Consider the following 13597-nt stretch of genomic DNA (forward strand, 5'->3'; position numbering starts at 1 on the left):
TCTTTTTCTTCTTTTTTTGTGAAAAAGAACCCATGTTTTGATGTAAGATTGCGACAAACCCATATGTTTAAATCCTTGTCTATGTTTGGATAATTACAAGGAAGGTACCAAGGGAGAAAATGATATGACTATGAGACAAGAAGAAGAGATAAAACAAAGTAAATCCGGAAAACTTATCCGTAAGGTGTCTAGCATGTTGTGTTAAAACTGAGGTTCACCTTGACACATTGCGTCTTATTCATAGCTGTCTCTGTTCGTTCAGTAACTGCATTGAAACCTCCGAAACTTTTCCAAATTGAAGAAAATGTAAGTCCCACGTCAGTTGAACGTGACTGATAGTAACGAGAAAAAGAAAAATCATAGAAAATGAATGTCTGTTGTACATTGATGTTCCGTCACACAAGATGGATGCTGCAAGGAAATCGTGATAGGAATAACAACTGTAATAAGTCTATACTCATCCAATGGAAGAAGCAAAGGCCTCAGAAAGCGAAAGAGAAGAGTCCTAGCCTGAGCAGTTTGTGAAGTGTGATCGATCATGGGATTAAAGCTGCAAAAAATTTATCGAAAGTAGTCCAGAAACTGGAATCACGCTGCATGGACATTGATACACTGATTGATGTGAGTTGGTCGCCCTTGTTAATGTTAACAGTGTTTTCATTCCCAACGTTCATCGGTTTTACGTTATCGCGAGAGTAAAATCACACCAAGTTGATATTGAGAGAGCTTTTCATTTCAGAAAATATAAAGTAGCATCACTTTTTGCCATTCATCTACAGTTCAAGCAATGCCATGTTGTCAGTCTGTTCCCCAGACAAAAACACACGCTCTACCTACACTGTCCATGTATCTATGAAACACCAACTTGTTTCTTGCCATTTGGGGTCTTCGCTATCTGTTTTTCTGATTGCTATACTTACTAATGCTTAACTCTCTTTGCTAAACATCGGACATTTGCCATACACGGCGGTAACAAGTCCTTAGTAGTACACTATAACTGAACCCTCTGAATGACCTTTGACAATGAGCGAACTTAATGTAATTGACGATCGAATCCAGTCTCCCAACTTCAGATCCGCCACACTGTTGACATGCCAGATTAAAGTTTCACAATGATTCTCTCTTTGCCGCAGCAATGCACAGGAATTTTGATACCATCACCTGCCAAAGAAAAAAATTGACATAGCTATATCAATGTACCTTAGAGTAATTTGACATGTCAGTATCCAGCATTGAGAAACCAATGGATGGATTATAATTCTACCTCATCAGGATCGGAAGGAATGATCATGGACCTAAACTCAGCACCGACTTGATCCAGTGAGCTTTTGCTTCTTCTGGTGATTGCGGTCAAAATTAATTTCGCCTGGTGAATTCTGAAAGGGATATCTCTTCTCAAATTTTAGGTCCCTCCGTCCGATCATATACCTATTTCCTGCTTCTGGCACGGTAAAATCAGCCGGATTTTTGTTAACTGTACATACTTGAACCTCAGAGTCCTTCTGTGAAGGATGCAGGGTTCCTTTTCTGTCTTGCGTCCCCAATTTGTCCTTCCCTGAACTTTCTGCATTCAAGTGCAGAGGGAAGGCCACATTATTTGGAGCATCTACGAAGTTTCTAAGCCCATCAAGGTTTGGATTCGATCCATGATTTGTGACCAAATTACCACCAGGGAATATGCATTTTTGTGATCTGTAATTGTATGCTTCATTTGATGTGGCTATTTCAGGGCACTTTTTCTTCCCTTTCTTGTGCATCTTCAGTGATTCCTGAGCCGCAACCTCAGTGGCCCCCATGAAATTTCTATCAGGCTGAGATAAAGGAGTGGGCTCATCAATGGTTGGAACTGCAGAAACATGCTCACTGAGGGTACCTTTAGCCCAATAATCAGATGATGGATGCATCCTGTTAGAAGGCTGCTTGTATGACTGAAAGTCCAACTCGACAATCTCCTTAGAGTGATACTTACGAGAAAAGGAGGGTCGTTGATGCTGCTCAGTATTTCCATCCAAATTGACTGTGTGTGTTCCCGCATTCATGAGGCTGAGTAAATGCATTGCTGAAATCGTCTCACTGGAACACAGCGCCGTAGGTCCTGACAGATTTTGGGGGTCCATCCCGCTCTGTCTATTGTGCTGTGTTTGTTCTGCATTAATGTTGGAAGAATTATTCCTATGCTTGTCAAAGCCAATACCTTTCACTCCCAAATGCCTCGAGCTATGACCCCCCTTAGCATCTAAAACTGGCAGGGTCCTAGAACCATGCAGAAACTCATCTGACCTAGTAGGCAAAGTCAACTTCTTCGGTGGAATGTCATAAGAAAAGGGCATGCAATTTGGTGTTGCGGCTGATAGATGTGCCACTCCTCGATTGTGCAGGGGAACAGAATTGCAAACTCCATTAACTGAGACTGAAGATTTGTCACTACCAGACACGAGGCCCACACCCACCATACGCTTGTTTCGTCTGCAGTAGGGACTGCTAATATGCCCACCGGAACCCGATAAAGAAAATGCAACCCCACCGGATGGCTGCTCCGTGAACTGGAGGATTCCACCAAGCCCAGTAGGTGGGCAACTTTTCTCCATTTGATTCATGTTGGAACAAATCGTATTGGGCAGAGAAGAACCAGCAACAGATGTCTGCTTGGTGGGTATATGATCCTCGCTCATGTTATGCCTGTGATTTCTAGCCTTTTAGGGTGAGGTTTCTGTTTATGGTTCAACAGTAAACTCCAGTCCCTCTTTCGAAGTCCTTTGGTAATATTTACACTTTGAGAAGCACCTGATCCAATGGTCGTTTCTAGTGGTTGTTCAGCATTTTCAGCATCGGGAAGGAATCTTTCGTACTGATTCTTTGCCATGAGCTCAACAATTTCCATCGGTATGTCATCTAAAGTTCCTTGTTCAGATGATTTCTCAGCTTCGCAATCAAAGTGATGGTTTGTAAATGTGCACTGTGTCTGAGAACAAAAGGTCTTCCTGCTGTTACTTGTACATGAGATATCCTACAGAGAATGAAGAACGAACAATCATTTTCATGAGGATGCTACAGAAAGAACTTGCATTATGCCAATCCCAACCTTGAAGATGAACGGGAAAGCAGAAGGACAATTCAAGGTCAACAAATTCCATCACCTTCTGACATAGAAGCCATACACTACTTGCAAGTCCAGCCAGTTAGAGAATGTAAGTTGCACAGTAATTTTTCAATATTAGCTTTAGAAAAGATTGAAGGACTCTATGGAAAAGTTGAAGAAAGTTATACTAAACAATGTATGAGATAAATTTCATGTATGCAGAAAAAGTGTCAACAACTACTAAATAATTTCCCACCTCCCCACTGAAGGCGTCAATTCCCTCAACTGTAAAAGAATAAGAACTCAAAGAAAACTTTATATATTGCAGTAGAGTAAAGCCCATACCATTCGCGGCATTCGGCAACAAGTGCTGCTATCAAGATTTAACTGGTTCTTTTGCTTGTCACTAAGAAGAGGCGTCCCATTTGTAGCTTTTTTGCTGTTGTTATCAGTAAGTATTCCCTTTGCAACATCTACTTCACAAGTATAAGTAATATTTGATGCTGCATATCTGGAATTTAGATTTTTCCTCACAATGTGGCCCTCTTTAGGAGTTGCCTCATCCTTAGAAGATGAAGAAGCTTGCCCGAACACAACTTTGAGAGGACGATTCCTCTTGACATCAGGCACGACTGAATGGCTGTTGAGAGATAGAACAAACCCACCTTCTACAGAAGCATCTTCAGCTGGTTGTAAGTGTACAGCAGGAGGACAGAGGCCAGTTGTTTCAGCATCTGTCCTAGTAATTGGACATTGTCTTTTTGAGCTTTTACTCAAACCAATCAGAGAGAGCTTTTCGTTGTTTGTTTTGTTATTCTTCTTGCGCATGCTTGAACTTGTATCTCTGGAGGGTGCTAGGGGAAAATAATTTGGTTCCACCAGTCGGTCAGAAAAAGGGATGGAGTTGAATTTGGTGGTGATGGGTGTATAACGACCCAATTTGAGACATGACTTGTGAGTAGAACTGGCTGGACCTGCTTTGATTTTGTCCTGAACACTTTTGGATACATTTTCTCCGGAGGTGCTTGGGACAAATCTTCGATCGCTAGGTTTCTCTTCATTTTCTTCTCAGGAAACTTCAAACTACCGTTCTTAGTCTGATTATTGATAGCAATCCTGGGAACCATCTTAGCATTTGCTCTGTCCTTTGATTCAGGATGCAAAAGCACATTGGCATCTTCGACACTTCCACTGCCATTTAGTGAATCATTGTTTTCCCTACTTGCAGTCATTAGCTCCGTGGCTGTTCCTTCTTCGTCTGAAGTTAACTTCCTTTTTCTCTTTTGATCCCGAAACCTACTTTTCACAAGTTCTGTGAAAACTGCCTGACCTTGCACAACACTGTTTGTCTTATCCAAAGGTTCAGATATTGCATTCCTAGGAGGATAATCTGTTCCAATGTGATCAGTGGTTGAATTTTGCTTTCTTTCAGTAATTCGGTGATCAGGCGTGTCTTTCTGGTTCTTCTACGAAATAGACCATGACATTTATCCCGATTTTGATTGTGAGAACAATCTTTGAGCCCTATATCTGCACTTTCAGATAATGAGTCGTTGCACTCATCCAATCCCAGGGAGGGATTTCCGCTTTCATGATCTGTGAGATAATGAGGCATCTGATCATCCCAACTAACTGTTCTTGATGTCTCTTCATGGTCCTCAGTCACCTTCCCCTCCTGATCATCGCCAGAAGCTTGTTTTCCGGTTGAAGGTTTTCCAAAATATTTCGAGCTTCTTGACTTCCATCTTGCTGACATGAATCAGGAGAGCCATTGCATTCTGTATAGTTGTAAACTATTTCAGAAACCAAAAGAGTCACTATGTCAATAAAAGGTTCAACTTTTAACAACACTGAAATTGATTATCCTGCAAATTAAAATTATTATCAGTCGTGTCATTTACCTTGGTCATCTTTTACACTTTCATGGTCCTGACATTGATCAACTTCTGGTGCAGCAGCGCTTGGTCCAGTAAATTCTACACATTCCAGACTTTTGTTACCTTCAAAGCCGTCTTTTTCATGTCCTAGAGGTAGAAAATCTTAGTCCATCTCTTGGAATAAATTATCAGGATCTAGACACAGCAATTACATAAACATACCTCTTCTGAAAGCATCAATTTCGTCATCTGTTTGGCCATTTTTGTCAGCAACCAATGAAGCACAACAGTCACTCTTAGTTAGGAAAGTAGAAGTATCAGGAATAGCTTCTCTATTCTCAGTAACTTGAGCTTCAAGGTCTCCTGAAAATCCACTACAGGATTTGATGGTTCAGAGGTGCTCCACATCTGGGAACAAGGGCCATCAAACAGGCATCTTTTACTGCAGCACTTAACAACAGTGCCAGTTTCCTTTCTACCAGCTTCAGTGTTGAGACAATTCAGACACTGCCACGATTGAGAATTTTGAAGAGGTTGTGGAAGAGGCTTGCAAGCTTGCTCATTTATGGCATTAATGTGACCATCTGATGTAAATGGCCTGCAAATCTTCTCGTCTTTTCTTCTCATTTCAGATACATATTCACTGGACAAGCAAAGATGAAAATTAGTTATGGTAGATAAAAAAATGAGTTTTATCAGATAAATATACTTATGTATATATGTTTACTGTACTTCCACATTGACAGAATTGACCTTTCAACAGTTATTACGACTTTCCTAGGTGGAACTTCAGTGGGAGAAAGTAAATGTCATATATCAATGCAATGGGCAGATAATACAGTGCTTCTATAGGTTATAGAAGAAGAAAGATGAGTAGGTCCACATTATTCTTCAAGAGCAAGGACAAGCAACTAAGCTAGCATAAGAGACAGTGAAAACAGTAACTAGCTAACATATGCTGATGGTTTAGTGAAAAAAGAATTAATTGTTAACACATGAAATCTTAATCATTTAGCTGCTGAATGCATCCACAAGCACAATTTCAGAAAAATGCGATAATACGTGATCCAAAAGGAATGAAGAGAATTATCAATTGGCTACAGCATCTACATAAGTTACAAGTCAGTCTTGGAAGAATGTAAATCTTACCGTATAGAGAAGCGCTCGCACTTTCCATTATAATCTCTATCGATGGCACTGGAAAGATCTATACATATAGACTCAATTGGGATAAATGATCTCCTCGGTTGAGAGGCATCTAAACTCTTCTCCATCTTAAATAAATTCGCGCCTAAGCATGCAGATATAAGCTTTCTTAGGAAACTAAATAAACGTCATTATATATATGGAAAACGATCCAGAAATAAAATGAACTTATATCACATAACAGAAAAGCATGTATACCGTTTAGACTATATATCGCACAACCTTCCCATTGCTCTTCAAAGGTTAACAAAACTCAAAACCCTAGTTGGCCATTGAACAATAGCTTTAGATAGGTTACAGCATTACCCTTGTAGCCACCAAAAACATTAAAGCATACAGGATCAGCACTCATTTATGTTGCAAATAGATAACCAAAACACCCATAAGACAAATAAAGATTAGGGTTTTGCTTTGGAATGAAAAGCCCAACCCCACAAATAGGAAAGTCATCGACAGTGAATTAAAACTCAAGATCCATGACTGCAACCACAACCTCCAGCTCCAACATCCATAAAAACATCGAAACACATCTGATAATCAAGAGTATAAATCAACACATGAGATTCGAATTAGGGTTTACTGAATAACCACCAGCAACATAAAAAAGAAGAACTAACCTCACAAAAATCACTCAAACAGCAAAACGGCACATAAAATAATGGGAAAGAGACAAGCTAGATAAGCGATGAAGCAATACCCAGATGCAGAAATTCAAAGTAAAGCTCATATCTGTGCCAAGAAAACAGCGAAGCATTCATTATTCGCCTAAAATTAAGCAACCCCTCAAGCTGATTCAACATGGGTATATCAAGAAAACACAAACCCCCCGGAACAAGTACGAAACAGGCGGAAACATTTCAATTCAGAGAGACCGTAAATCTATCTGGGTACCGAATCGGTGGATGTCGCGTCCAGTTCACACAGACTCCTCACGGCTTCTTGATAAGGTGGTATCGAATGATAGAGAACCAGCAGGCGACGACGGAAACGACAGCTCCCGAGAGAGATCTGAAGCTGGCATCGCAGAATTTGAGTGCGCAAGGTGGAGAAACCCTAGCTTGCAAGGCGAGAGAGGTTCTCGATTCTTGAGGGTGCGGGTGAGGGTGAGGGTGAGGGAGCGAGCGAGAGAGAGAGAGAGAGAGAGAGAGAAAGAGAGAGCTCTTAATGCCTTTTGTTGTATTTTCCTTGAAATGAGGTTGTCGTTGTATTAAAATTTGAAGTAACTCGACTTGACCATGGCAAAGAGTTAGGGGAACAAAAACAAAGCAAAAAAGAAGCAACAGCTAGGCCACATATGAAATACCCATACATATGGATCACACAACAGTGTGCAATATGCTTTTCTATGCTTTTCTTTTCTATTTGAAGGTACTTTTCAAATAACTCTAATTGCTCAAACTCACTTGCTGAAGTCACACAAAAAATAACACCCCCAAAAAAAAAAAAAACAATTTAAACTCTTTCTTTTTTCTCTACGTTCAATCATCTCCCGTGGGCTGCCGGTTGTTCTTACCTAGACGACGTTCCCTCGCATTCTTCAATACCATCGCCACACCTCGTCATGCACGTTGCTATCTATCGCGGTCTGTCTCTCCTCGAGCTAGGTAACATAGCCCACGGCAGTTGTTGATGGCGTTGTGGGTCTCGGGCAACATTAAATCTAAGGTCACATAACACGTACCTTAAGTATATATGAATTGGTTTTTCTTTATTCGCGTACAACTTTTGAAAAATAATTTGTTCCTCCAAACATCTACATACGTGACAAGGTGTTCTCATGTATGTATCTAAAGGTATCATAGCTTAGGATGTTTCCCAGTTCAAGAGTTGAACCATGTAAAATAGAACTACTTGTGTCCAATTTAAAGTTGTATACGATAATATATATGCGCCACGCGTAACCCCCTATCAAGACCAATTTTGTCCTTGGAAGACTATATTATTATCCTCAAATTTGGAATTTATGTGGTGCCTAAGATACGTAGTTAGTTGTCCTTATGCCTATGGAAGTCTGGTATTTATTATGGTATATCAATTTGTGTCACAGAAATTGAACAATAACTTGTCAACTTATAACATTATAATGAATACACATTGAAGAAGATAAGTCTCAAGAGATATTATATGTGCGTTGACACAGATTGACACACACATTAATGGGATAGGAGATTTGCTTCCCTTGTACCACAGAGGAAAGTATTTTTGTTTAGCGGTCGAGTCTGGGTAACGCATATTGAAGATATAGAGTTGTAAGAATGTATATCAAGGCATAGATTATTGCACACATTTAAGAAGGTGCCTTCTTTTCCTAATCATGATATATGATATGTCGAAGTTATGGATGTCGGCGATGGGCCATCTATTTTTTTCAACGTCATGAATTTGATTCACGTTGTGGGTGAAGTTTTGAACACTCACGCGATGTTACCTAGTTATGATATATCTCGTGTAGAGACACTTCAAAGTTGAAAGCATCTTGGTGAAGCCTTGGAGACGAAGCCGTCAATCTCGAACTTTTACATCACGAATGGTGAGGAGTAATTGTGACTCAAATCAAATATTTAGTAATGGGTTCGGGACTCTTATGATAACGTAAGAAGATGTCGCTAGCACTAATAGCTTCTCCCGATGCCTTTTTACTTTTTAACGGAAGTGTTTTTATCCCCAACTTAGTTTTAATTAGTTTTAAATTTGATTTATTCCACTTTTAAAGTATTCCATGCAGTCAAGAGCTGCTGCAACTTCTTAAAAGCAGAATTTGTTCTTGTAAAACGTCTCCAGATCACACGGACTTTCCGTAAGGATAAAAGGGTGGGGAAGGGCAACGAGAAGGGCAACGAGGCAGCTATCCTTTCTATGTGTTATCGCAAGACTCTCACGTTCACAAAAAAAGAAGAAGATCGGTTTAAGCCATAGTTTCTCAATCGGCTAATAGGTGTACGAGCATAAAATCATAGCCCCACGAATGTGCTAGAAATCAAGAAGTCTCTCCACATTTGAAAGTAAATGCTTAAGGCGCAAGATGACTTGAGGTTCGCTCACAATATAGCTTGAACTTTTGAATTGTAAAAGATAGTGTGATCCATTTCCAATGGATCTATCATGCTCCATGGTTCAATCACGCACATCACTTTAATCGAAGGAAAATTTGTATGGACCATTTAGGTACCTTGAGATACAAGCATGTTGGAAGAGACCCAATGACATATTCGCTCATGAAAATAATTTGGCAAATAACTGCTTTAACTTATGAAATTCATACGAGTTAGAGTTTTACAAATTTTTTTATACCACCCCAAATTTCACTTTCTACATATTTATGAAAAAAGTATCTAAAAAAATTTCCTCCACCTTGAAGAAAATCATACTGTGAATAACTCGAGGCGATTCAAACTATTTAATCTACTCATTTTGGTGATGATCAATCTAAAGAATTTGCAATTGTGAAAAATGCTGTAAAACACCTTCTTTACGTGCAATAATTTTCTAGATCTCACGTTTCCTTAACAAAAAGGACTTGAACTTAGAATTAATCTTTGATAAGTTGATGCGCATAGCCTTTTTCAAACGCACATCTAGCCTTGGTATAAGTGAATATTCGAGTCCGTATATTAGATAAAATGATATCTCGAAAATATATTACACGGTCCAAAATCATACGAGCATCATGCACGCACTGTCCTGATCGTCATGGGGCGGTTCCCCTTTCGCCACGCGACACGTGTCGAGGCCTAGTTAGTTGGTCGGAAGATGCCTCCGCATGAAAACGGCTCGTGATTGGAGCGTGCAGTGCACGCTCCTCGTGAGAGGGTGGGGGTGGGTTAACCTTAAAAAGAAACGCAAAGGTTTCTTCTGGTTTCTGGCCACTAAAAAAATTGAAGTGGGCGTGTCGCGCTAGCACCCATTTGCCTGTTGCCCACTAAGGAGTTGCTAGGGTTTCTTCGCGTTGCTGGTCACTTCACCAAAAAAAAAAAAAAAAAAAGAAAGAAGAGGAAAAATAACAATACAGAAGGAAAACCCAGCATTAAAGAAAAGCCAAAAAAAAAAAAAAAAGAGAGAAAAATCTCCTAGATAGGGAGGCGGAGCAGCCCCACATCACTAGCGAGGGCCGACGATCCTCATCTAGCCATAGGGGAGGGTGGCAAGCCTGTTATGGTGGTGCCAAGGGATGGCCACACCATCCCATGAGGGCCTGAAAATGTTGATCGGCGAAGATTGGATGATGCCATATCCCGAAAACATTGGCTTTCTCTCCGGCGCTTTCACTCTTTATAACTTTGTTTTCTTTCCTTTTGTTTTTCTATTTTCGATTGCTTTTGGCTTTTTTAAAGAGAAAATTTAGCTTTTCATAACAAGGCACTACATCAACACTTTGTTGCTATGCTACAAACATATTACAAGGCTACCGTCACTTTACAAGTAGCTCCGTCATAAAAATTCGCAACGATGGCCACAATTACAAATTGATTGCGTTTTGTCTTAAACATCTAGGATTTTTCATGGAACTTTTCCTTAAGAAAAGATCTCATTGGTAATAATTAAAAGATTCTCTAGCTTCTTTCGAAAAGAATGATGATGGGGGAGGAATGGTACAAAGCAGCGGGAATTAGTCATAAAAAAAAAAAAAAATTGAGTATCACACTGAGCATCTAGACAGCAGGAAAGTGCCTTATATATCCTACCAAACAAGGTTGGTCGTGCACTGTAATAAATGGATATAGGTTATGGCCCTTTATAGAATCTATGTCGATAGTGTGAGGAATAAATTACACAAGTGGCTTCATCCATCGTAGATTTAGTGATTATAGTCATTCACTCTTTTAAATCAGCAATATGTGCTGGACTAATACATATGAATTGAAATCCTATATAATATTTTGACTCGATTAACACTCTTTGGACGGGAAACATGTCTTCTTTTCTTGAGTTAAAAACAGATAATACATACGCCCATATGTACATACGTAAATACGTGGGATGACTTCTTCTAAATTAAGAGGATCTCAAGCTAATAACTCAAGCTAATATACCAGACAGTGCTCTCTAGTTTACTGTGGATTCAAATCTCAAAGAATATTCATTTAAGTCCTGGAGTGGAGAGATTTTATACTCCTTTACAAAAGTACCTTTAATCTCATGAGTTGGTATAGAATGAGATAGATAGCTATAATGACAAGATGTCTGTACATGTCATGACATCAATGCTGTTTCTCTATTGATGGTGGATCTAATTAATAATTGATAGTTTGAAATTTGTATCAGATGTGGAAAGCTGGCTTCCTGAAATCATCCATGTCGCATGACCTATAGTTTTCTGCTCTTCTGGCCCCCCAAAGATGACGATGCATGTGCTTCCAAATAGGCAATCAATGGCAATTCAATACTCCCCCGCATCTATATAAAATATACAATCCTGTAAGTTCATGAGAAACAAATGCATCTCACTTAAAATTGGTGTTATATAGCTAGGCTTGGCTTATGCGACCATGACCAACTTGAAAATAACAGCTAAGAATTAGGGATTCAATACCCTTCTATCCAGCTAATCTTATTGGATGCGACGATCAATTTGCACAGCCAACTCGCTATCGAAAATAGCATTTGTCCCCTTAAACCTGATAGCACATATATCTTATCTCATGGTTTCCTATAAAATCATGAACACATTATCCACAAGGGACTAACTAATTATCTTGTGGATGAATGACTTAGGTTCAAAAGTTTCTCCTTTGTCTTGATCTAATTCTTTGCGAAGGAAAATTATCGGCAATGCAATGTAAATCAGTCAGTGAAATGAAGGAGATGTCATATGTGTATAAACCCTAAAAAAGAGAGGAGCACTTTTCTTTTGCCATCTCGACACTATAATGCAAATCAAGGATCGGTTTCGATTTCAAACTTTCATTGATGAGATTCATTAAAACCCTTTTACTATATTTCTTAAATGAATCGGAATCTTGCATATCTCTGAGCATTAAAGTTTTTTTTTTTTTCTCCCTACAACACATCTATCTTTTCATATTCTTTCCACAGAAACGCGAGATGTAAGGAAATTATGGATTTATATTGTGTACACGAGGTGCACGACTCTTCTCTACACGTTTTTCGCCGTTGAGACAAGCGATAAGTCACTTGCTACCTATAAGACTACCCGTATCTACAGTGTTAGGTGAAGAATGGGTACAAAAAAAGATTACACAGCCTGGGTACTTAATATATATCTATAAAACAATATTGAAGGTTGGCCCGATTCATTATAGTGGGGACCATAGGGCCCAATAAGCTGCAAAATATAATCACTACTTACTATAATTGCACATAAAATCAAATAGATATTCAATGACTCGAAAATCTGACGCTGCTTTTGGGGATGCCCACCACTAATCACCCCTGTTTATGCCACTACATGCTGAAATCTGAAAAAGGGCAATTAGTTTTTAGTTGCCTTGCACTTAAAAGAATTTTAATTTCATACTCTGAATGAAAGATATCTGCAGAAATGACCAGCAAAGGAACTGTGTTTATATATATAATTTTGGCTACTGTAAAGTGACCATTGCTTTATTAATTACTGTTAAGTGACAAATTTTAGAGGCATTATATTCTTTAAGCACCAAAAAGATAAAATCACATGAAATAAGATTATCGATTTCGGGATGGATAAGTTCAAATAAGAAATTTAGAACCTACCTCATCGGAGTCAATTCCTGGTTTTCGGAACTGGGAACTCAACCAATTGACTTTGGAATTAACCTAAAACCCTAGTTAGGTCATTAAAGGGTATTTGTTTCTATCTTTGGTAATTTAGTTCAAGACCATGTACTTGTTTTTTGTTGGCCCGTTCTACTTATATGACTAGTAAAAATAATTTATCATATGTTAATAAAATATATTAAATGGCTGTTTCGGAGGCGATCCCAAAAAGCATTGCCTTTTTTTCATTTATCATCGTCAGACTACATTGACAAAAATCTCGAAATTGATACTTTTCTATGAATATTATTTAATTATGGGAGATATTAATTAACCAACTGAGGTTCTTTACAAAAAAAAAAAAAAAAAAAAAATTAACCAACTGAGGTTTGTCTCAATACATTAATCGCAGGCCAAGATATTCACTTATAAAAATGATAAATGAATAAATATATAGATAATTCAACCCTCACGGGAAGGAGAAATTAACATTTTCTGACACTTGCTTAGGTAAAAGGAAATAGAACTACACACACACACACACACACACACATATATATATATATATTGGTAGCACAAGAAGGTCCCTTCGCTTCAATCTGAGAATTTAATTAATATCAATTTTCTACATAACTAATGTATTAGCCATGAGACACCCTATTCATCTCCTTCAATAGCTTAAACACTCTATTTCTGGGTTTTCGAATGTAGAATAAATTATCAGCAAATAACAAATTTTAAT

At 38.7% G+C, this 13597-nt stretch overlaps 1 protein-coding gene across 3 annotated transcripts; it reads right to left on the reverse strand.

Annotated features, from left to right (window-relative positions):
* Positions 1-1151: 1151 nt before the first annotated feature.
* On the reverse strand, positions 1152-5303 carry LOC120286540. Of its 3 annotated transcripts, none has more exons than XM_039298814.1 (5): positions 5179-5303; positions 4981-5103; positions 3425-4857; positions 1265-3007; positions 1152-1161 (listed from the first exon to the last, which is right to left on the reverse strand). In XM_039298814.1, the coding sequence occupies exon 4, from the start codon at positions 2670-2672 to the stop codon at positions 1302-1304; it is 1371 nt and encodes a 456-aa protein (XP_039154748.1). In that variant the 5' UTR covers positions 2673-3007; positions 3425-4857; positions 4981-5103; positions 5179-5303; the 3' UTR covers positions 1152-1161; positions 1265-1301. The 3 variants fall into 3 exon arrangements, with proteins under 3 accessions (XP_039154748.1, XP_039154747.1, XP_039154750.1); XM_039298813.1 differs by having other exon boundaries at positions 3425-4872; XM_039298816.1 differs by having other exon boundaries at positions 3425-4872; positions 4981-5055; positions 5179-5297.
* Positions 5304-13597: the final 8294 nt, after the last annotated feature.

The sequence above is a fragment of the Eucalyptus grandis genome, chromosome 8 (genome assembly GCF_016545825.1).
Source record: "Eucalyptus grandis isolate ANBG69807.140 chromosome 8, ASM1654582v1, whole genome shotgun sequence".
Classification (NCBI taxonomy): Eukaryota; Viridiplantae; Streptophyta; class Magnoliopsida; order Myrtales; family Myrtaceae; genus Eucalyptus; species Eucalyptus grandis.

Coding starts and splice junctions, on each gene's coding strand:
- LOC120286540 (XM_039298814.1), bottom strand. CDS start 2,672: ATGAGCGAGGATCATATACCCACCAAGCAGACATCTGTTGCTGGTTCT.